This window comes from Cyprinus carpio, chromosome A1 (assembly GCF_018340385.1).
Source record: "Cyprinus carpio isolate SPL01 chromosome A1, ASM1834038v1, whole genome shotgun sequence".
NCBI classification, from domain to species: Eukaryota; Metazoa; Chordata; class Actinopteri; order Cypriniformes; family Cyprinidae; genus Cyprinus; species Cyprinus carpio.
In genome coordinates this window covers 33,835,218-33,859,348 of record NC_056572.1, presented here as the reverse complement: position 1 = coordinate 33,859,348, position 24,131 = coordinate 33,835,218, and the positions used below count along the sequence as shown (strand labels likewise).

The window sequence follows — 24,131 nt, the reverse complement described above, 5'->3', positions numbered from 1 at the left end:
TTTTTTTATTCCATGGTGGAAGCAGGTTTCCATAATATCCTGTATTCTGGACCCGGCGTTTGTTTACTGACAGCACAACAGCAGCGTCACTGTAACAGGAGCTATAGCTGATCGTGTATAAATGTATCTATATAAATCCCAGATATGACATCACGATAAATAAAGCAACATTGCTTGTGTAACTCCTTTGTTTTCAGGGAGAAAATGCTCTTTTTCTCCTGTATTTTTGTTTTCTTTTACATCACACAATGTTTAAATAATCTATGAAGGAGAAGTTTAATAAAAATGGTTTTAACTGGAGTGTGTGGTAGCATGTTTCATGTGTTCGTCAGTGTTTCCAGCGGGTGGCGTCATTAGCCAGAAGCTGATGTGTTCAGACCGCTCGGAGATTGTGAGTCACTATGTTCACATTATCTTATGAGGCTCACATCTACTAGTTACACACGCTAGTGTTCAAAAGACTGAAGGTTTTTTATTTTTTGGAGAAATTAATACTTTTATTCAGCAAGGACGCTTTAAATTTATCAAAAGTGAGAGTAAAGACCAGTGTTTGGGAAAGTTACTTTTAAAAGTAATGCATTACAATATTGCATACTTTTTATGGAAAGTAATGCATTACATTACTTTTGCCTTACTTTTTGTCAGCTAAGCTGGGCTTGCTTATTTATTTTTTTTTATAAGAAAAACCCAAAAGTTATATTTTTGGCAACTGTAAAGTCCCTTTCACATCAAAAGTGAAATTAATAAGCCTCTGGCTGAAGGAAGTGGATCTTCTCGGCACCTCACTCCCGATTTCTCACGCTGCTTCTGATTTTTTACTTTTGACAAAACAAAGTAACTTGCACTACCTATTTGAAAAATTAACTCCGGTATTTTCTTGTAAAGTAATGCATTGCTTTACTAGTTACTTGATGGGCAGAAGAGACTTGTATCAGAAACTCTTATTGACCCCAAACTTTTGCATCCAAGTATTTTCATTGTCCTTTTTGACAACAAATTACTTCTTGCATTGAATAAAATAATTCAGAAAACTTGCAGGACAATGAAAGCGAGGCCTCGCGCGTGCAAGTCTGACCTGAAGTCTGGCATCTGCACACTTCCACGCTCCTGCAGAAAGAGACAGCTGTCCTGCGGAGGTCAGGGTCAAGGACAATGAAGGAGCGCATGGGACTCCTCGCCTTTATTTTGTTGGGGGTTGCTGGGAGACGAAGGGTCGGGGGTCTGGTGGGAGGAGCCGAGCGCAGCGGCAGCTGTTTGGAGGAGCGGCGGAGGGGTGTCTGGATGAACAGAACACAACGTGAGAACGACAGACTTTACACACAAACAGGTTATTTTGTCAAAATGACATGAATTAAACAGTTACATAGAGTTATTGGTGTAATCACTTAACTGTGCAGAACTTTCTGGTGTGTTTTCTTTCTGGTCCCTGATCTCTGGCTCTCTGGATGTGGCTTTAGTGTAAATCTGGGGTTTTTATGCTGACACGCATTCCAGAATACTCTCATATGTTCATGTGTCTGTTTACTGAGACGATCCGAAAGCTTGAGTGACTTTCTTTGTGTGTGTTTGATGTGGTTTTGAAGCGTGTGTGTGTGTGTGTGAGATGATTCAGCTGCTCTGATTGATTGCTGCTTTATCTCGTTCCTCTTGTTCAGGCCATCTGGATAGTATGAGCTTAAATGCAAGAGATGATGAACTAGAGCACAGATGTCAGCATGTGCATCGTGAGGAAATATGTCTGAACATTTTGACACACAGAACTTATTTGCATGGATGTAAACTGAACGTCTACCTGGTTATTAGACTGCTAATATAGATTTGTCTGGTTTTAAATAAGCAGTCTTGGAACTGAACATTGTATTGCTCAGATTTTGGTCTTTAATAGTTAGGACACTTAAAAATGATGCTTTATTTAAATATCAACTTTGTCTCATATGGAAAAGAAAAGGTGCCTTAAAAACCGGGGTCCATAGAAAGGTTTAGGGGGGAAAAGTAATAAAAAAAAAGATTAAATTAATAACAACAACAATAAAATAATAATAAATAAATTAAACAATAAATATGCTGAAATTATTAAATGTATTTAAACTGAAATTAGAATAAACATTTTATAGTTTAAAAAATTAATAGATTAAAATAAGTAAATAAAATCAATTAAAATAAAATTAGATTAGTACTATAGTAAGCATAAATAAAAAGAAATAAAAGAATCCCCAAAAAAACTATAATAAAAAATATATAAGAATAACTAATATAAGACTAAAAAAAAAAAAAAAACAAAAAAAAAAAAAGAATAAAAAAAATAATAAAAAAAAAAAAAATATTATAAAAAAAAAATGTAAATAAATAATAAAATTAGATTGCAATAAGCAAATAAATAATAGAGTGCAGGACTAAAGACAGTAGAAAAAAATTAATTGGGAACTCAATATTAAAAAAAAAAAAAAACATTTATCATGTTAATTTTGCATTAAAACCTCCCGAATTCCTCTGGACAAATACTAAGTAAGAGTTTGTATCTATAAAATGAATGCAGAGAAATGTTTCGGTTGATGTCGAGATCTCTGACTCCTGACTGCAGACAAATCTGAGAGAAGTTGAGATCTCTAAACTTTAATTTCATCTGTCTGTGAGAACTGTGCACATAATAGAACAGCTGCACAAGAATAAGGGTGACACGGAATCTATTTACCGTTATTTTTCTAGTAGTCATTCTTTTCTGAAGAGCTCGCGTTCACATGACCTCAAGGGGAAGCTGCGGAGAACTCGTGCCGTGAATGCCTCACATATTTGCGGCTTTTCCACGGGAGCGCGTAGAGCGAGATCACGTTCATTGACATATGCAGACTGGAACGAGAGAGAGAGAGAGGCTTTGCGAAGTCTGATTCATCTTTGTGAATCGACTCGCTAGGGTGATTCATTTCAATGAACCCTTTAACTACGAATCCTTTTTTTTCTTTGTACAAAAAACTGCTATTTGGTACTAACAGCCTCAAATTTTAAGGTTAAATTTATATAAAATTGTCGTTAACAAAAATATTGTGGAAAATCATTAGTGTTGACAGTGTTATCAAGTATTTATGTGCGTCAAGTAGCGACATTTACTGGCTACCATAAAAAGCCTGTAAGTAGGCTAATAAATCATATAGCTTATAGTTGTTTATTCCAATTATTGCTACATTTAACTGTTAATTGGAGCGCATCCCTTCGTTTCGCGAATCGGGTGGAATGAATCATTCGAACGAATCGGTTCAAACAAATGATTCGGTCACGAGTCGACATCTGCGAGCCTTACGTCACTCTCGAAGACTCCGCTTGCGGGTTTTTGTTGAAGGCGGAATACATTCGTCCGTCCGCTGCTAACGCGTTTTACACACGGCAGCGTTACAGTCGCGCGAGCCGAACGGAACAGTGAACGAGATACGAGTCCGATGAGCAGCTCGAAATCCCCGTTTGATCTGCATGCGGTGAGTTCGTCTGCTTTTCACGTTTATCAGCCAGTTCAGCGTCGCTTTGATAGAAAGTGACTTAAAATTTAAAACGTGTGTTACTAAATGTATGACATGCGTGTTAGATTACGCGTATTTGCGTACTATTGGAAGTGTAATGTAGCCCACTGAGCGTCTCAAATGTGTCGTTTTGTCTTAAATGTATTAAAGTAAAGCATCTAAAAGCTGCTAAACTACACTGAAGTTGAGCTGAACCCGATGAAACTCGAGAGTGCAGTAGTTAACGTTACTGCTGACGGCCGAGAGCGGGTTAATACTATCAGTCATCATTCAGAGATTGTCTTCTCGTTACGCTTTGAGGAGCCTCTAAGCTTTCATTTTACTGTAAGTCAGCTGAAGTTTCACTTTGAGCTGAAATAATGTGGGCGTGCAGCCCTAAATGTCACGGCTTCAGTTCAGACCTCGCCTAATAGCTCGCGCTGAAACCGGTTAAAAGGTTAATGATTTACTGTTTTTGTGTAAATATCCACGCGTTTAACAGATGCCAAAATAATGCAAAGACCTTTTAGAGTCATGCTTGGTTCATTTCTGCACGTCTGCTCAATGTCGTCAAATGCAAACCACTTTTAATAATTAGTATATCACACTTGATGCATTAAATACTGTATTTATAGTTATAGAATTCATCATAATTTTCTAATAGTTCTTAAAGTTTCCTATGAGTTATTGTCACTCGTGCGCTATTTGTCCAGCTCTGGCTCTTGTTCATTTAGTCTGGTCAATGGTAAAAACTGTTAACCATAACTAGCTACTAACCAATCGGTTGATGGGAGGAAGTGAGGCAGCAAAGCGAGTGCTCTGATTTACAGTAATCCCAGAGTTTAGAGAGAAGAGAGTCATATGTGTAGTCATGAGCTGGCACTGGTGATTGATTGTCTGTCTTTGAAGGAAACTGACTAAGTGGAAAGTACTGTGTATTTGGCTGTTCACGTTATCTGGTCTCCTCCTTTGTTTTTTATATAAGAAAGAGGAACTAGTCCTGTAAAAGCTTTATTGAAGGATAGTATTTATATTAAAATAGGTAATACTTTATGCAAAAAATAATTAAATTTTATTAATTTTTAAAAAATATTTAAAATGTTAGCCAATTATAGAAAAAAATGTTTAAATAAATATTGTGATTTATTCATTCAAATTAAAATATTAAATGTCATTAATAAATTATTAATAGCTGACAGTTTAATTACATTTTTGTTACTTTTTAAAATATTTTAAATGTTATTATAGGAAACACTTTAAAATATGCATTTCAATAAATATTGTCATTGTATTACAATAAATTTTATTTATTAAATCTAAAGGTGGTTTTGAAATATTTAATGGTTAACAATAATTCAGTTAATTACATAATTTTTTAAAAATGTTAGAAAACATTTTAAATAAAAACATCATTATTAATGTTATAATATTTAGTACTCTTTAAAAACAAGTTAATTTTATTGCTTTTTATTTTTAAGTAAAATATTGTTACTACAGATATTAAATAAAAATGAAAATATACGTTAAAATAAAAATATTTAAAAATATCTTTAATTAGAAATCTAAAATATTTAAATGTATTTATTTTAATTTTTTTTTGATACACAAACACACTTTGCTTCATTACTGTTTGTTTCTCTCTCAGATATACACTATATGTTGGGTAAAGGGCTGAAACGGAAGCTGGAGCAGGAGGAAGAGAATGACGTGATGAGCTGCCCTCAGGACGCGTCACCCACCTGCTACTGGCTTCAGCGGCAGACTGTGCTCAACCTCTCGCTGCTGAAGCTGCACAGCCGTCCGGGACACTCAGACCCGGGCCTGGCCCGCAGGGTGCTCATCACCAACACGCTCCGGCACATCCAGGACGAGCTGAGAGGGGAGGGCGGCCCCATACCCCAGCCCTTCCCCAGCACCGGGGCTCCATTGGGTGTTGTTGACGGGTGTCGGGAACGTCCGGCGGATTGTGGGGTCGAGGTCCAGAGCGAGGGCAGTTTGACGCCCGTCTCACGGTTGGAGGAGGACAGACATCTGCTTCTCTGTTTGTCTCCGTCCATTTCCAGACAGCAGCCCCCATCATCCTCTGTTATTAAAGACAGCTTCACCTCAGCTCTGGCTGAAATTGAAGATCTGTGCCCGACTGTGGGAATAACCACTTTATTTACTACAGAGATGGGCCGCTCACTCACATCAGACCCAAACTCCAGACAAACGCACCCAGATCTTTCTGAAATGAACAGCGGTTTGGACTCAGTGTCGTCTCTCTCTGACTCCGCCCTTTCAGTGTTTGGCCACACCCCCTCGCTCCTCACTGATTTCTCATTGGACGATTTCCTGTTCACGGAAATAGACAGCTTGCTGTTCGACAACGTCCCCTGCGGTTCGTCCCTGAGCGCGAGCTCGGGCGCGTCAAAAGTCGTTTCCATGGTAACGGACGACCTCGTAAAGACGCTCACTGGTTACGGTAACGGCGGGACGAGCCAATCGGCGCTTCCGTCTAATCAGACTTTCAAACTGGATCTGAACGAACTGGATCACATCATGGAGGTTTTGGTTGGGTCGTAATTTGATGCATGTTTAAATTTGTATTTAATATTAAGGTCAATTTTTACAATTGTTTATGGTATTACGGTATGTAGACCAAAAAAAGGGTTACTATGGAAAAGAAGGTAAATGGATATGTTCATATATTTATTTTGATACAGTAATGGAGGGCACACGATATAATGTAATATATTGCATCAATTTTATAATGTTATAGAATGCTATTTCAGTACTTTTTCTTGTGGAAAGTTCATATGAATTGTTATTTTAGTATTAAAAATATTTTTTAAATAAATGAAAAAAAAAAATGCTTTTAGTTTGTTCTTTTAAAATAGATCAATTAAAAACAGACATGAAGACAGTAACGTGATTTCACACCAAAAAAGCATTTTCTCTTAAATTATTTTAATTTCTTGTGTACACTTAAAGAAAATTTACACACTCGTTTTGTTTTTTTTCTTTTTTCAAAGAACCCAGGCATGCGCGATTGACCTCGGTACAGGCTCTTTAAAGATATCATTCATCTGTATGAGTTTTCCATAGGAATTTTCCCATAACAATTTTTACATGTTCCATAGTTTGACTGTACACAGTCTGAAGCCAGTTAACTATGTAAGCAGTTCTTCTGTATATCTTTACAATGTGCAAAATCCTCCAGGAGACAGAATAAACAGTGACACAACCGGGAGAAAAAAAGCCAAAAGATGAGAAAACTCGTTTCTGGCGAACACTTCCCATCATGCACTCCTGGCGTACAGGACCGCAGTGACGGCAGACGTCCTCCAGAGTCGCTTAAGATTTATCCGATTAAATAAAACACAGATACAGCATGACCAAAAACACAATGATAACAGGGAAATGAGCTAAACGATACAGCAGATATTGGTCCCTTATTCTCGATACACCTATTTATGTAAATATTCAAGTTAATCATTCAACAATTCCTTCACTACATTATAGTCCAAAGCCAGTGGTTTCGACTTGCATTAAAACATAAGAAACGAAAACATGAGCAGCTAAAGATGTAGTTTCTATAGTTGTCGATGGACTCGTCTACAGTCTGTTAGTGTGGAAAGCGAGTTAATTGTTAAACTACTTGCACAACAAAAAGATAAAGTGTTCACTAACGCCTGTGCGAAATCAAATAACCTAAAACCTACAAGTAATAACAATATTGATTGTAATGTAATAGCCAAAACGATTAAAAACTAAAGCCTTTGTTACGCAAAATCGAAAGAATATTCTGCAGGCGGTTTGGTTTCAAGTCGATATAACTACGCATTTATATATCTGAATACAAATCGGATCATTCAATTGTGCCATTGAAGGATGTTTAAGCCAGTGTTTCATAAAAACAACCTGAAAATAACAAAGTGCCTCTCTCTCTCATACACACTAACTTAGTTGTGAAGAATACTCGAAAGGAAATCATCCCTGATTATATACAGACAAACTCTTTTCCTACTGTCATTCTAACAATTAAAACGATCTAGTCTTTTCTCCTCTATAGCGTTTGATCATAAGCCGATTATTTGATCCACTCTCTTGTACGTAGGACAATGTTTTTGAACTTAAAAACGCCCAGGAAAATGACAGACAGGAGCTAGGAAACCAAAAGTCTGAAATTAAAATCATAACTATCAGTATCGTGACATTCGGAAAGTGATACACAGATAATGAGAGATGAAACGGCACGGAGGAGAAGAACGCGTCAGTCGGGCGAAGAGGAGGGGAGGAGAGGAGTCAGCGTGGAGGGGAACATGAGGACTTTAGCCTGCATGAACGACAGATCCGGCAGACCTTCGATCACTCGCCGAGCCTCTTCACTCAGATTCTCCTCCTTCTGTACAGGCTTTCTGCTGAGAGAGATCAGACCGGTCAGAGAGAGAGAAAGAGAGAGAGAGATCACATTACAGAGAAACATTTAAAACTGATCAGACCGTTTAGAGAGACATCAGACAGATCACAACAAGAGATCGGACAGAATAGATGTCGATCAGAACAAGAGAACAGACTGATCACAGAAAGAGATCAGAACAAGAGATCAGATCAGACAAAGATCAGACTGCTCAGATCAAACAGACCAGACACAGATCAGAGATACATACCAGCGATCAGTCAGATAAAACTGATCAGAAAAACATCACACAGATAACTTCAGAACAGCTTTTCTACATATTGATTTTCTGGTGTTGTTGTTTTTTTTTTTTTTGCATTACTTTAATGACAAACCATTCTAAATCGGTAGCTACCACAGTTTACCACATCTCTTTCTTGACTTATTATTTGATCTGACAAGTTGGATCAAAAATGCAAAATAAGCGTATTTTTCCAAGGGTAATAACTAGACTGCAATCGTTACATTAACTATCAAGCAGTATGAGTGGCACTATACAGAAGTAGATATGTACTGATAAAGGTTTCAAACAGTAGTAAGCTGCAATGTTATCACATCACAAAAATGATTACATTTTGTGTAAAAACATCTAGCCTTTGAAGGTAGAAAGCCTGCAGAAACCCTGCTGTTCTGAACTCATCACCAACTGTTGTGTGGCTCCTCCTGGTGGCTGAATGAGTGCGGCTCACTGACCTGGTGGAGGTGCTGGTCTTCTCGACGGTGGACATGAGGCGAGCGAACGCATCCACGACTCTACTGCTGCCCCCGCTGACGTCCAGCTTCGCTTGGGTCAACTCGTACAGCTCCGGATCCACACCTGCACACCATCACATGCATATCAGCACTCTGAAACACCAGCGTATGTTCACATCCCACAACGATCTTTGAATGGACGGTTAAAGATATAGATGCAAATAGAGCAGAAATCAAGAACACCCAGACAGCTTTGGTGTTAAATTGAAAATGCTTCAGCAAACCTGGTATGGAGGTGGCCGGGCCGGAGGGCGACTCGTCCACAGGGCCGAAAAAATCAAGGTTGAGCAGAGAGGAGCCTCCACTCGCTTCGGAACGAGGGATGGTGAAAGACGAGAGAAAGGTTACGGACAGAGAGAAAGAGAACACAGGAAAGAAGAAGTTGACATATGCTCAGATCTGGATTAGTGATGAAAACTACGTGACTGGATTAGTGCTGGTTTCTGTTAGCGAGAAGCATGTAGAGTACATGAACATGGAGACGGTTCCTGTACATCTGTTAATCAAGCGTTTCGTTTTTAAGACACAAGGCACATTTGCATATATTCAGAACGAGAACAGCTTGTTCCTGCATTCTTCTCGGTGATGTTCCCCCCCCAAAATGAGAGAAAAAATATACCATCTTACCACCAACAAGATTTTTAATAACACCACTGCTCCAGTCAAACTGAACGGGAGGAAGAGACTCCTGACGACAGAACAAGAGACCACATGTCATATAAGTAATGCACAATAATAACAATAAAAAATCTTTAGTGAGAAAAAAGTCTATTTCTATTTAGTTATCTGTCTGATATTTTTCTTTGAGAAAATTACTGTTTTATTAAAATGTCTGAAACTAGGTTTATTACTTATTAAGGGTTATTATTATCCTTAGAAATATTGTTGTAACTTTGTAAGTCTGATCAAATAAGTCAAGAAACGGATGTTATAAACTGTGGTGGTTTAGGATATTTTGTCTCAAAAGTATACCTTTATATAGAAAAGCTTTCCTAAAGTTAAAGTTCTGATGATTTTCACATCAGCTGACTCAGAAAAAAGACAAAAATAATTCTGCATCACTTTGTCAGACTGGCATGTTAAATGACCATCATAGTCTATTTTTACCCATCATTCTTGTTTTTATTTTTCCCAATTAATATATGTATAAAATTAAATTTAATTTGCATATGTAGATTTCATGTGGTCTTGCTACGGTTAAAATTTTGACAAATCAAAAATAACAATTCATAACCCAGGATAAAATTGTTATTAATACATTAGTTGCAAATATTTAGACGTATATTGTTTCAGTTGTAGTTTACTATATACTAGGGCTGTCAAATGATTAATCACGATTAATCACATCCAAAATAAAAGTTTTGTTTACATAATATATGTATGTGTACAGGGTATATTTATTATGTATATATAAATACACATACATAAATTTATATATTTAGAAAATATTTACATGTTACATACATTTATATATTTATATTCTTATATTTTTATATTATATATAAATATATTTAATATATAAACATAACATATATCTTCTTAAATATATACATGCAGGTGTGTGTATTTATATATACATAATAAATATACACAGTATACACACATATATTATGTAAAAAAAACTTTTATTTTGGATGTGATTAATCGTGATTAATCATTTGACAGCCCTACTGTATACCCAATGTTATATGTAGAGCCGTGTGATGTGTGTACTGTTATTGAAGACGCTCACCTGAGCGGTGTCAGGTGGACAGGTGTTCAGCTCCGTGGCGACTGAAGGAGATTGTGCTATTGAGGCGATCATTTCAGCGGCGGAGACGGGCTTCACCGGCTCTTTCGTGGGTTCCAGCATCCCCTGCAGACCCACAGTTGTCAAAGATGATTGATTAAACACACATGAACTCTAGAGGACGTCTAAAATAAACCAGCGTCTGTCATTCACACACACAGTTCACCTAAAGCTGGGCTTCACTCACCAGACTGGCAGCATACATTGGCACGATTACAGGCTGCTTCTTATGGCCCGTGAACAGCTGAGGACAAGGAGACAAAAACAGAAGAGGAGAGGGAAAGTTAAAGAGAAATCAGTTACAATTTCAGGAAGAACTCCAAGAATTCCATGTTTTCCCAAAACCAAACTCACAATATTTCTGGTGTCGATACCAAGGGAGCAGAGCAGTGCTTTATTGGTGTGAGAGCCGCCCCACTGGTACCGGAGACCGTAGGCATTATGAATATCCTGCAGCTGCTGCCACACGTCCTGCAGTGCCCTACAAAACCCGCAGGATGAGACAGAGAGTGTTTCACTGACCACAGATTAATCAAGATGACTTAATAGAGGCAGCGCTAAGCAAATAAACCTGTAGCTCCTCACCCATTGGTTGTCCCTTTGTCAGCATCTTCCTGTTGTGATGTGTCAGGAGGTTTGAGGAAGGTGTTGAGCGCGGACACCTCTTCCTCCACCTGAGGAGCGAGAACCAGCTCGAAACTGGCCTGGAAAATCTTCTCCAAACGGCTGACCAGTGCAGATTCATAAAACAGAAAGAGAGAAGAAAATTGTGTTGCTCAGTAAAAAGAGTCTTCAGAACAGAGGACCAAAAGACATCACAAAAGATTTCTATTTCAAATAAATGCTGTTCAAGAATACTGAAAAAATATATATCATGGTTTCTTTAGAAATATGAAGCAGCACAAGTGTTTTCAACACCGATAATAACAAATGTTTTCTAAACAGCAAATCATCATATTAGAATGATTTCTGAAGGATCACGTGACACTGAAGACTGGAGTAATGATGCTGAAAATACAGCTTTGATCACAGGAATAAATTACATTTTATAATATAGTTATTTAAAATGATTTTTAGTTTTTTTTACAGTATTTTTGGTCAAATAAATGCAGCCTTGGTGAGCAGAAGAGACTTTTTAAAAACAGGTGTATTAATATTATTAAATATAAGTGTTGGAAAAAATAGCCTTGATGCTTGTTAGAATAAAAAATGGTATGTTGCTATTTTTAGCATATGCTTTGTTTAGATCTAATAACTTGCATATTGAAATGAATAAAATAGACTTTTGTTTGTGCTTATCTTAATCAATCGTGCAGACTAAGTAAACCATCTGGTCCAGATACATTCCTCAATCTGATTTAATTTCCTGTAGACGCCCGTGCCACTTTCACCGTTTAGGACAACAAAATGAAGAACAGAATGGGGCAAAGTAAAAAAAGGAAATATAAACCATTAAACAGGTATTTTAAGGAATCCAGACCTACCGTTGAACTTTTGCGCTCCTCCACAGCAGTAGGGGGTGCTGTAGCTGGCTGGCTTTCGTGCCAATCATCTCCGCTCTTTTCAGTACCTGCTGCATCCTGTTCCTGGCCGAACGTTGCCCATGATTCCCCTCCATTCTGGCTCTGATCCGGCTCAGAGAAAGCCTGCCATCCTTCGTTATCTCCAGCATCCTCCACCTGTGCAGAGCTGAAATCCGCAAAACTGTCACTTCCAGGAAAGTCCGCAAACGGCGTTGCCTCCTCACCTGCCAAAGCTGTTTTACTAGGTTCTTTTGATGTGTCAAAATCACCAAATTCATCCTCTTCAGCCTCCACTGGGGCACTCGGAGCCGGTTCGGTCTGAGAGACCCCCTGCTGCTCAAAATCAGCAAATCCAGTTGCGCTAAACGAGCTGGCATCTCCAAAGTCACCGAAATCTCCAAAATCCTCATCGTCATCCTCGGCCAGCTGGCTGTGGTCGGCCGGAGTGGCCGTATCCTCCTGAAGCGGAGGCGAGGGTACGGATCCCGTCGTGCTAAAGTCGCCGAATTCTTCAAGCGCGTCTGTCGATAGCGGCCGACCAAAGGAAGTCTCCGTTTCCGTCTCCGTTTCTAAAGTCTCATTCTCGGAGCCTTTCTCATCTGATTGTTCACCACTAGATTTATCCTCATTAGAGTCGGGCGACACCCTGTTATCACCAGTTTCGCTAAAAGTGACACCATTAAGGGCTAGCGGTTGCACTGTGCTAACAACTTCAGTAGTATCAGCTTCTAACTCCCTTTGATCTAAATCCGAGCCGTCGTGGAAACCCCAGTCCCCGTTGCTGAGACTTTCAGAGTTTTCCGAAGGGAATCCAAATCTTGTGATTCTTGAGTCCCTGCTATCGTCTCCTAAACTAGCTCCTTGCACTTCAACGCTGTCGCTGACATCATTTTGTGGTGGTCTGTACCCTTGATTCAAATCGTCCCAGTCTGTATCTGAAGGCTGGTTGTGTTCAGCATTTGAAAAAGCAGAGAAATCAGCAAAATCATCTGTACTGACATCAAATTCGTTGGTTTTGTGTGGTGTAGGCGGGCTTCCGTCTTGGTCTAATGACGCAAACCCGTTTGTGAGCACTTCTGCGGTGCCATTGCAGTCACTGTCAGTCCGAGACCCCGTTGCGAACTCCAGGGATGTGATGCGAGCTTGGTGCTCTGTGAACTTTTTGAGTTCCTCTACACTAACCGTTCTGCCATTGGGCGTGCCGGTCTGTCCAGAGCCAGGAGTCACGCCGTTAGCTTTCGTAGACCCTGCGGGTTGAGCGGACAATCCCACGATCCTTCCATTGCTCAGTAGCTCCGGTGGCGAGGTGGCGTTCAAAGCCTGAGACTGGTTGAACGTGGTGGGCGTGTCGAACTCAGAGAAGCTGGCGCTGTTCGGGACGCCGGTAAAGTCGCTGAATTCGTCGTCCTCTTCCTCGATGCCATCCTCCATTGGGGGTGGAGAGGAGGAGTACATGCGTATCACGTCAGGCTCCATGGGGCCTTGAGCAGAAACACAGCCAAGAGCTCACACCTGCGGCAAAGCAATGTACTTTAGATTAGCATCATGACAATGACTAACAAAACATTTAACTACAAATAAAAAGTAATATATTCTCAGGGCATTTTAATCTAATCTTATGGGTCAATATTTTCCAAGTAGATACTGGCAAGAGTTTTACAAAAACTACTAACTGTGTTGCTTACCATTTAAAAATGCAACATGCAATAATCATGTTGCCCATCAACAAATTAGCGTTTTAAAAAAAAAGCTCCCTGTGTTTTTCAGCCAAAATAAAAGCTTGATTGTTTAACATGAATTAAGACAGACATAAATATTAGTATTGTAATTACACAGCTGTACTGTAAAATAAAATTATTATATATTTCTTAAATGCTATTTTTTAACTTTACAGTAAAATCTTACAACAGTAATAGTTATTATTTTGATTGATATTTTTATTTAGTAATAATAATAATTATAATTGTTATTATCATATTAATATATAATCACAATTGTTATCTTAAATCTCATTTTTAAATTATCAGATAAATTACAATTAGATTTTTTTCCCCAATCGTGCAGCCCTACAATCCATGTAACACAATGAGACTGTTGGACAGCTACTAATATAATTAAAGTGTCACGATGCCCTCAGGATTAATCCAAAACTGTGATTAGATTTAATGTGAAATGCAAAGGATCATTTGGAAATGATTTCTGACACGGAAACAGGAAATCAGCTCTTCTGCAACGCTGCATGTTTTAATCGCAACAGTGAGAACAGCAGGGAGTCGCTGCATTATCACTCATCCTTCCTCTTTAGTGAACTTAAGCGTTGTTTTTCTACATCAGCATCGTCCTACGTCTAATTACTAGCGTTTGCAAAGGCAAGCAACAATTTTACTATTGCTCTACATAAGTGTCAATGCTTTTAACCCTACCTCACATCATGCAGCTTTTGAGGAGACATCAATAAATCTAATCTTGACATGAATGGATAAGATGTATGCTTATTTTCTTTACACAAACCACTGATAACTATTGCAATACCTCTAAACAATCGCCCTCTGTTAGCAGCGCTCATTACGAGCCTCAGTGCTCGAGGGCCTATTAGAGGAACAGGTTCTTGTTGTCTAACTCAAATCAAATCACGAGAGTAAAAACAAGACAGACTGCCTTCAAATGGGACGCTAATTAAGTGCTAATGGGAGAAGTGGTGACTTAAGTGGAGCAGGGAAACCAGATCAATCCGGAAAGTCATCGCCGGGAATAGACCACAAGAATTCAGACACTGACTGAATGCAACAATTTACAAAAGAGAGCAAAAGCACAAAACAAATAAAACAGGGCTTTTAGACGCTCTATTGTACCGTGCTGGGAGCTTCGGCAGTGTTGTTTGCTCAAAGTAGGGTCAGACAATGACAGTGACACTTGTGGAAGATCTTTCCCAAACCACAATTTACCTTCACACCGCTTAAGTGACCTACGTCTTGCTTTCTTATCTTATAGGCTAGCACAAATACACAATTTTGCTATGAGAAGGCATAAACGGATTTCCAAATTAATTATTAACTGATTTATTTTATTGTGAATTAAAAATATGTCACGCAATACACAACTTCATAAATTCGACTGGACTGACAGTAATGCTCAACTTTCCTACAAGGATAAAACCTTTTAAAAGGAACACAAATAACTGATATAAATAATCCTAACTGTGTATTTGTTTATGATTATTATGAAACTGATATGTTTAAAAACAGGATGATTAAAACAAAGTAAACTGTGCTGAACTACAATTTACGTTTACACCATTTTAACGACCCGATTAACTCAGATTTCAATAATCCAGCACAAACACAAAACAATTTTACTATCAGAGAGGATTAAAAACATGTCTAATTTAATTAGTTTACTCCTCTAGTTTATGTTATCGTGAATTAAAAATGCACATGCATCTAATCAGGCTGACAGTGATACTCTTATTTTCTTATATGTATATATTTTCTTAATTTCTTATATTTACACTTCATTTGTAAATATCTATAATTATAATTAAATATTCATATTAATCATATCAAGACTGTTATGTGGTAATATAACTCATCTGGGGTGCAAAAGCAGCATTGTTTCTAAACTAAAATACAATGTTTAAGTGCACAAGACACACTTTAGGAGTAAAGTTATTAAATCTGTTATTAAATCTTGTTTTAATATCACAGCTGTTAAAAACACCAGGCCTTCAGCACATAAACTGATCAAACTAACATTACTCATTATAACTATATAAACCTGACGAGGAGATTAGTTCAGCCTAAACTATGCTTATCCTAGATTAAATCTGGATTAAACTGAATTACTGACATTCAGTCATTCGGACAAAATCAGATCGGTTTTGGGGATGTTTACATTACGGCTAGCAGCTAGCCGTTAGCCTGACCACAGCAGTGCAGTTACACCTGACAGCATAACACACGGTGTTTAAATCAGTCAATAATGAGCTGCTTCTGTCTAAACGATGACATGAAGTTGCCGTAAGAGTCGTGTTATTGTTTCACGAGTGATTCAGAAGAGCGAACTCGGTCTGTTAGCACCCGAGCTCAGTGTAGCAGCAGAGCCCACTGATTAACACGGGCGATGCTAGCAGGCTAACATTAGCACTAGCCTCGATGCTAACGGCTAGCAGTCGCGCAGCTGTCAGTCCTCATCTTACCTCACGAGTCCGGGGTGATGTGTCGCATCCTCACGAGCGCATCCCGCGCACCGGCGGCGAGCATCTGGAGCATCTCCCGGACACAACGGCACGGTGCCGGTGAGATCCCGCTCTCGCTGTCAGTTCGTCTGTGTGTGTGCGAGTGTGAGCGGATCCTGCTCTGTTCCCGATCATTACCCAGCATGCATCATGCGCTGGTGTGGCACTTCTGGACTCTCATGATCGGGTGAGGCCAACTAAACCCAGCACTCAGATCAGATCATCCTGATGTGCGCAAAAAGGCTGCTACGCAGTGTCTACTGTGCAAAAAATAATATTATAAATAAGTGTAAAATATAATTTGGATTATTTATTTTTTCTACTCATTATAGTACTTTACTGTTCTATGTATTATTTATTTGTTTATTTAATGACATTTTTTAAATGTATATATTTTTTATTTTAATAAGTTATTAAGTAATTTATCATTTTTTATTAATATTAAATTAATTAATTAATCTTACTTTTTATGTATTCATTTTATTTTATTTTATACTACTTTGCCTAAAGACCCAGTTTACACAGTGAAAAGATGACATTATAAAATAAAATTTTATATGGAAAGTACAAGTTTTTTTTTTCTACTCAGCATAGTACTTTACTGTTCCGTGTATTATTTATTTGTTTATTTTAATGTCATTTTTACATCTACTTAATTTATTAATTTTATTTATATTTGTTTTATCCAATTCTACTTAATTTTTATTTGAATCTAATTTTATTCCACTATTATTATTAAATTAATTTCTTTATTTATTTCTTTAATCTACTTTTAAAAATGTATTTTAATTTTAATTAAAATTCCTAAAGACCCAATTTATACTCTGAATTAAGTTGAATTAGGCTTACATTGTTTTTTTATACTTGCTATAGAAATGTGTTGTTATTTGTATTATTTTTATCTATTATCTATCTATTGTTTAGAATATCTATCTGCTTAAATATATTTATTTTAATCAACTTTTTCATAGTTTTTGCTTACTGGCCCAAATCGAGCAGAGCCTTATCAAGTACCCCGGCATTACCATCTAACGCTGCCTCTGTAACACGCAGCTCTACTATGACAGAGGTAATCATCCGGAAGCAGAGCAGAGATAAGAAAGCCAACAGGAAAACCAAAGGCAAGACTTTAACAGCACCACATCCAAGAAGACGACAAGACTCTTCCACAAGCACTAAAATGAAAACTATCCAAAATGGATAAGTTTCAAGTATCAGGGATGCATTACACCATTCAGATGCATGTCTGAAATATCTTTCTGTATATACCAAAAACCAATAGTGTGTCCGGCCCTGCTGCAATCAGCCATCATCATCACTGACAATACAATATCATTAATCAGAAGCGTTTATTAAGTAGGAACAATGTGTGTACAATCAAGACACACCGTGTGCTCAGAGACAACAAATACATAAAAAGCGCTGGAATGCAATGATTTTCTCCCTGATTTTATGCTGGTCTCAAGTAACAGAACCCCTAAATGAAGTTCACATCATCTCGTTAACACAGCTAATCATAAAATGCATCGCTTTTAAGTGTGTTTAAGTGCTCGTCAATGGAATTACAATAGAAAGATCACTATTGCTGTAAGACAGACACAACTCTCAAATCACCCCGTTTAGTTTATAAATGCATATTTAGGAAATAAATAAACACATTAGCTGGAGAGTTACACTGTTAAATTCAGGCAGTACATTCATAAATAGCTATTCACTGAAGCTGTAGGCTTTCAAGTGCTCTGTTGTTAGTTCAGCATCTTTATCACTACTGACGGCAATATTCATCTGACATTTCTCCATTTCTTTCATCTCCACTTTAACGCCATAAAGTCAACATGAAACCCACAGACCGTTTTTGCTTTCTGAATTCACGCTCTTGGTCTTAAAGTGATTGACTTATTGGTATGTTGAATATTTTGTCTCATATGTTTAAATATTTAGTCTCTACTGCTGTCACTTTCTAGAGCGCTGCAGGGATGACGTATTTTTGTAAGCCAATTTGGTTCATTTTTGTTGGCTCACTCGGTTCTATTGTCCTGAGGTCATTGTTTTGTTTTGTTTTGTTGAATGGGTTTTTGGTTAAATGCCTAAAATAAGGTCTGTGTTGAACACAAGCTCAGGATATTTTCTCGTATTAATGCGGTTGCTAACAAGTGGCTCAGTGGGCTACAAAGCCTGTCAGGGACATTAAATATCTTCAAGGTAACTCTTTTACACTTAATTCATTCAAAATTCATTTGTGAAGATTATCAAAGTGAACCAAACGTGTAAAAATCATAAACTTTTGTAGGTCACAGAGCTCATTTTCTGCAATAATCCAAAAGCCAATGGAAAAATCCTATTGGGTTTTTGTCAAAGGACTAGGATGATGTGAACTTATTGGCTGGACTACAAAAATACGTCACTTTTCCAACAGCCACATAGTTATTTATCCTAATGGAAGAAAATCAATCCCACTCTATGTTTTTTTCTATTTTAATATCCTGTCGCACTCAAAAAACAAATAAATGGGTTGGAAATGGTGTTTCATGTTGACTTCTGCTAAAATGCTACAGCGAATAAAAATAAATGCCTCCTTATGGCTCAAAATGTGGTTTCAAGTTGAGTTGATCAGTTCTAGATGATTGAAGCGGTATCAAAGACAGTCTTTAATGCTCAGAACGGATGAGCTGTTGGTGAAGCTGCTTTCATGTGACGCAGCAGACGTCAGTTCAGCTTGGTGATGGTCAGACTGCCGCTGATCTGTATGGTGTCGATGGCCGTCAGCGGCGTCACGCGATGGTAGAAGTCAAAGAGCTGATGGCCGTCCACAAGCACACGGAAGCGCGGGTGCTCACAATGGATCTCAACCTGAACAACAACACAGAGAGAAAACACACGCCACTGTAACAGGAGACTCAGCAAATTAATTCAGCTACAACTTCAAATTGCATCTTCATGTTCCTGTTGTGATGTCTAATATGTGTGTTCCTGCTGTTTTGGAAGGACCACATGACATAAATGATTATTTTGCCTGTTTATTTGTTCAATATTTACAAGTCACTCTATAGAGTTACATTTAAGCAATTGGCAGATGCTTCTATCCGAATGAATTAACACTGCATTCAAGACGTTGCACAGTGGTGTACAGCTGGTACGGCCCTAAACCAGCCTAAATTAAATGATGACTAGATCATATTCGATACACAAAGGTCTCTAAATGTTAAACATTGTTGTTTCACACAATCTACTACATGCCTTCAGTCTTCAGTTGATAGATTAGACTTTTTTAGCAAGTACTGTGATTTTAAAAACGTCCCCCAAATCAGTATCAAATATGATAATCAGGCTTTTGAGGAACGTTTATTTGTTCATCTCTCAATCATCAATGTAATGCATTGTGTTACATGTTTTGAGCTTAGATCATAAAACTAAACATTTAAAAATCATCTTACTAAGACACATTATTGGAGATACAGAGTGACAAAGATACTTTTATTATTTTTTGTAAATATCTGCGATACTGTTTTAAAGATCTGATTGATTTACATTACAAGAATAAATTTATCTTACTTTTTGTCCTTATAAACATCAGGAACTGCACCAGATTGCACATTTTTCCTCTATATTCTCACTATATGAGCCATAAAAGCCTGATGTATCAAATATGATATTCAACAAAAACGCATATGCAAACTTTTAAATGTTCCATTTAAAAAATAAAAGACTTTTCTGACTCTTATTTCATATTATTATTACATACCAACAAGTCAACTATTTAGTAGTAGAATAGTTGAATAGAACTAGAATAGAATGGACTGCCAGCCAACTATTCAGTTTTGGAAGTATGTATCCCTACACAATATATGACTTCGTTCAGTTGAGTTCAGATGATGGTGATGATGACACTGACCCTGAAAGGCTGCTCTGCGATGAAGGGAAAGTATGGTATTGACCTCTCCTCCTCACCCCAGCTATCAGAAACGCAGGCGTTTCGCAAAATCTCCCGATCTTCGAACTGTACGCACATATCCAGAGCGACGTCCCCACAGCCGCACGTCAGACTGATGTCAAAACTGCCCGAGAGAGAACAGAAACATTCATAACGGAGTTAAAAGTAGCAACTGAATGAACCAAAACACCAGTGTACAGGAGGTCATCGTCTAGACGCTGTGATTTTATCTGAAGCTTTTCTGTCAAACCTCATTCCTACTTAACGAGCTAGAAGCTTTGATCGCTGAAGTTATACAGGTACGATGAAGCACATGACAGCTGTGTCTCTCAGGGTGTGTCCAGCACGTGTGTGTGAGCACTTCTGAGTGTGTGTGTGCTGTCATAAGCTACCTGTCTGGATCTGCGTTCACAACGCCCATGATAGTGATTTTCTTCCCTGACCTCATTCCACCCCGGATGCCACCGCAGAACGGCACGGCCTGTCACACACAGCACAGAAAGAGACATGAAACAAAACAACATGCACATACAAACAAAACCACGTCTGTCAGGTCATTACCAGTCTCTGTTGCTCTTCTTTTTGGGATGACATACACTGAGGCTCCCCGAAAGAACTGCTCTGATTTCTGGTTCTCTAAAGTGTGGATAAAGCACAACCAGGAAGTGAAGAGGCGGCCGTTTGTGCAAAAAACATGCAAATTACTCATATTGATATGATACACAGCACAGGTGGAAACAATGATTCACATACAAATATCCATCTAAATGTTAATGATACAGAGAACATACAGATGCACAATATCAAGCTGATTTTGGGTCTAGAGCTGTCAAGCCCCCAAAAGATGAAAAGCACCAAAAAATGTTTGCCCTATATGAACTTTATTGCAAGTCTTCTGAATTTAAATCATTGCTCATTGAAAATTTGTCCAGTTGGCTGGAGACTCTCAAGACATTTAACGACCAATGACAACTGATATAACTGAAAACAAACTTGTGTTTATGCACCAAATTTTTATCCTCACACAAAATGATTGTGTGGCTTCAAAAGAAATCAGTCGTATGCACTACTTTTTTGTCATGCTGGGAGCTTGACAGCTCCAGTCCCCATTCACTTCCATTGTAAGAGAAGCATCAACATCCTCCTTAACATCTCTTCTTGTGTTCCACAGAAAGTAAGTACAGTACATTTATATAGGTTTGGAAGGACATATAATGAAAGTGAATGGAGACTGGATCTATCAAGCCCCCAGAGGACAAAAATCACCATAAAAATGATCCTAACAGTACCCCATATTAACTATATCCCAAGTCTTTTGACTCTAAATCATTGTTCATTGAAAATCTGCTCTCAAATCTCAGTACGCTTATGTATATTTAACGTCAGGTAAATATAAAGACATCCAAGAACCAATGACATTTGCTATAAATGAAAACAAACTGTTTATGGACTAAATTTGTTCCTCACACAAAACTACGGTGTCGTTTTATAAGACAATATAACGCAGAAGTCGTACGCACTACCTTTTTTTTTCCATGTTTGGAGCTTGACAGCTCCGGTCCCCATTCACTTCCATTGTAAAAGAAGTGTTAACGTTCTGCTAAACATCACCTTTTGTGTATCACAGGAGTAAGTAGGTTTATACATGTTTGGATTGGAAGGACAAGAGGGTAAATAAAAGATGCCTATTATTTTTTTGGTATACTATTCCTTTAAAACATCAATCCATGCGTATTCTAGTCTAGTTTGCGCTGCTGACAAACTTGTTTCCGTGTGTGAAGCAGGACACACGGCTCCCAGTCCCAGGAATGAAAATACTCACAAGTTCCTGTCGAACTGCGCTCAAATCCGCCATCTTCCACGCAGATCCACCACGGGAAGCTCGAGCGCTCGGGTTCGGTTCGGTGGAATCCAGGACACTGATCCGCTCGGTTCGCATGTGTTATTTCCAGCAACGCAGAAAGAAGCGTCCGTCCAATCAGCGCGCGCCCAGCAGGTTTTGCATTGTGACGTGGGCAGGACGTTAATCCGAGCGCTCGTCTTAAAATTTAATCAGCTCTAATGACTTTAATCTGTGTTTATCGCCCTGGTACTGAGAAGAATTTCTTTCTTTCTTTTATTTTTGGAAAAAATTCTATACATTTAAAATGATTCAAACATTATACAGTGTTTGAAGCGACTTTTAAAATATCAAGTTAAATATATTATTTGATCAGCATGTAGTTGCAAACTCAGCATCTGTTCAAAAACTCTTAAAATGTAAATTTGCAAGGTTTATTCTGAAAATCAAGGTATGTTATTGCAGTGTATGAAGAAAAATGGGCTGCCATCTAACTAAACTAAAAGTAACATGGTAGCCTGCTAATGTATATTTTTGGACATAATTCTATAATGCTGTAAAATTTTATTTTATTTATTTATTTAATTATTATTTTTTTTTTTCTTTTTTTGAATGTGAAACATGGTACCCAACTAAACAAAATATATTTAAGAATGTTTTGCCATCATTTTATGAAAACATTATTTCTGAAATAATTATTTTCTTGTATTTTCTTATATAATAATTCTTGGTCATATGTAACTTTACAACTTTACGTTTCCAAACATCATGGGTTGGCTGGGTTTAGCTGTCATCCAGCCTGGTCATAGCTGGTTTGCAGCCTGGTTTTAGAGAGTTTTGGCCACTTCTTTAGCTGGTCAGGCTGGGAGACCATCTTAAACCAGCTAGGACATCCGCTTTGAGTATTAATATAACTTTGGTTAACTCTACAGTGAGTGAACCCACTCACCCAGCTAATTATTCTGCAAAAAGTTAAAAGACAAAAAACTAAAGATTGTTTCTTTGACGCATAAAGTTTATATCTTATGAATTATTCTAATTTATAATTTGCATTACTCTTAAATCTGAATGTGAACCCAAAAAAAAAAAAAAAAAAAAAACCTCAAATTGTTCCACGACCAACTTATATGAGCTTTGCTGTTAGAATCATTAATTTCCTCTAAATATCACTTGTCCCTTCTTTTATTTCTCATTGGGAAGTTTGATTGGTAAGGGACACATTGGAGACGTGTTTAAATTAAGCTTAATTGAGAACTCCATAAAGTCTCTCAGTCTGTGAAAGAGCAGCTTCTGCGCAGTCACTGTTTGATGTGTTTAACTCTCGACGTGCAGTCATAAACATTTAATATCTCACGATACAAGAATACAGCAGACAGATTCCACATGGCCATTAAATATTAGTAAGACGATGAGATATAAATAATGCGAATTTAAACCATCTGTAGACTGGTAATTCCAGCCTACGGTTGCGTAAGAGTGAAATTTGTTAACATAAACTAATTTAGAGAAAAGCCCGAGGAAATGGAAGGAAAGGGTTTGCAGACAGACGCTCGTTCGTTCCACTGAGCTGTAAAACATTCCGCTCTGGAACTCATTTACACCGATGGAGGACCTTGGACTCAACGAAGTGGCATTTCACACAGTGAGTTTCAAAGAAAGTCATATTTTGCCTGTTGTGATGTTCACAGGACTGATAAAACTGTCTTTCTAAATAAAGGTGAAGGCAGCACAACAACAGACACCCGTCACATGTGTGGTGTTGTGACTCTAAATACAGCAGGTGGCAGTACAGAGCAATACTTTAGTTTCTGCCTTTATTTTACACCCACTAAAACACCTATTCTATATATTCATCTATCTGTCTGTCTCTGTCTGTCTATCTTTCTGTCTGTCTGTCTGTCTGTCTGTCTGTCTGTCTGTCAATCTATCTATCTATCTGTCTACTTTTATATAAAATACATTTTTAAAAATAGTAAACAAAACATATTATTATAACCACCAAGTACACAATGTTCTCTCTGCATGACCTACATCAACTAAAAGACTCTCAAAGCAAACCGATCTCCTCATTGCGTTTGTTACCAGCAACCTGTTGCCTTATTCAAGTTTAAAAGCGTGTCAGTTTTATTTTA

At 37.8% G+C, this 24,131-nt stretch overlaps 4 protein-coding genes across 5 annotated transcripts in view; 2 read left to right on the top strand and 2 right to left on the bottom strand.

Moving 5' to 3' along the window:
- The first annotated feature begins 2,436 nt into the window (after positions 1-2,436).
- Positions 2,437-6,849, top strand: LOC109067088 (SERTA domain-containing protein 2-like). The gene is made up of 2 exons (XM_042763976.1): positions 2,437-3,467; positions 5,134-6,849. Exon 2 carries the CDS (start codon positions 5,145-5,147, stop codon positions 6,051-6,053), a length of 909 nt encoding a protein of 302 aa, XP_042619910.1. The 5' UTR covers positions 2,437-3,467; positions 5,134-5,144; the 3' UTR covers positions 6,054-6,849.
- On the bottom strand, positions 6,421-16,425 carry LOC109067091 (aftiphilin-like). Its single transcript, XM_042763988.1, has 10 exons — positions 16,190-16,425; positions 11,956-13,506; positions 11,057-11,211; positions 10,826-10,952; positions 10,659-10,715; positions 10,415-10,537; positions 9,310-9,370; positions 8,907-8,990; positions 8,623-8,746; positions 6,421-7,888 (listed from the first exon to the last, which is right to left on the bottom strand). Exons 2-10 carry the CDS (start codon positions 13,468-13,470, stop codon positions 7,744-7,746), a joined length of 2,391 nt encoding a protein of 796 aa, XP_042619922.1. The 5' UTR covers positions 13,471-13,506; positions 16,190-16,425; the 3' UTR covers positions 6,421-7,743.
- Positions 16,426-17,558: 1,133 nt separating this feature from the next.
- Positions 17,559-22,226, bottom strand: LOC109057648 (lectin, galactoside-binding-like a). Its single transcript, XM_019074871.2, has 5 exons — positions 21,982-22,226; positions 20,721-20,795; positions 20,552-20,640; positions 20,121-20,283; positions 17,559-19,078 (listed from the first exon to the last, which is right to left on the bottom strand). Exons 1-5 carry the CDS (start codon positions 22,096-22,098, stop codon positions 18,935-18,937), a joined length of 588 nt encoding a protein of 195 aa, XP_018930416.2. The 5' UTR covers positions 22,099-22,226; the 3' UTR covers positions 17,559-18,934.
- An 894-nt stretch (positions 22,227-23,120) lies between these two features.
- Positions 23,121-24,131, top strand: part of LOC109057649 (E3 ubiquitin-protein ligase pellino homolog 1-like) — a 32,878-nt gene continuing 31,867 nt past the window's right edge. The window contains exon 1 of one of the 2 annotated variants that reach the window (XM_042763934.1): positions 23,121-23,641. The gene's annotated coding sequence lies outside the window, so the exon portion shown is untranslated. The remainder of the gene's footprint in view (positions 23,642-24,131) is intronic. The other variant, XM_042763898.1, reaches the window with a different exon arrangement.

Coding starts and splice junctions, on each gene's coding strand:
- LOC109067088 (XM_042763976.1), top strand. CDS start 5,145: ATGTTGGGTAAAGGGCTGAAACGGAAGCTGGAGCAGGAGGAAGAGAAT.
- LOC109067091 (XM_042763988.1), bottom strand. CDS start 13,470: ATGGAGCCTGACGTGATACGCATGTACTCCTCCTCTCCACCCCCAATG. Junction 10,953..11,056: donor GACAAAGGGACAACCAATGG/GTGAGGAGCTAC, acceptor CGGGTTTTGTAG/GGCACTGCAGGACGTGTGGC. Junction 9,371..10,414: donor GTCCACCTGACACCGCTCAG/GTGAGCGTCTTC, acceptor TTCTGTCGTCAG/GAGTCTCTTCCTCCCGTTCA.
- LOC109057648 (XM_019074871.2), bottom strand. CDS start 22,098: ATGCGAACCGAGCGGATCAGTGTCCTGGATTCCACCGAACCGAACCCG. Junction 20,796..21,981: donor GCGCAGTTCGACAGGAACTT/GTGAGTATTTTC, acceptor TCCACACTTTAG/AGAACCAGAAATCAGAGCAG. Junction 19,079..20,120: donor TCGCAGAGCAGCCTTTCAGG/GTCAGTGTCATC, acceptor GTTGTTGTTCAG/GTTGAGATCCATTGTGAGCA.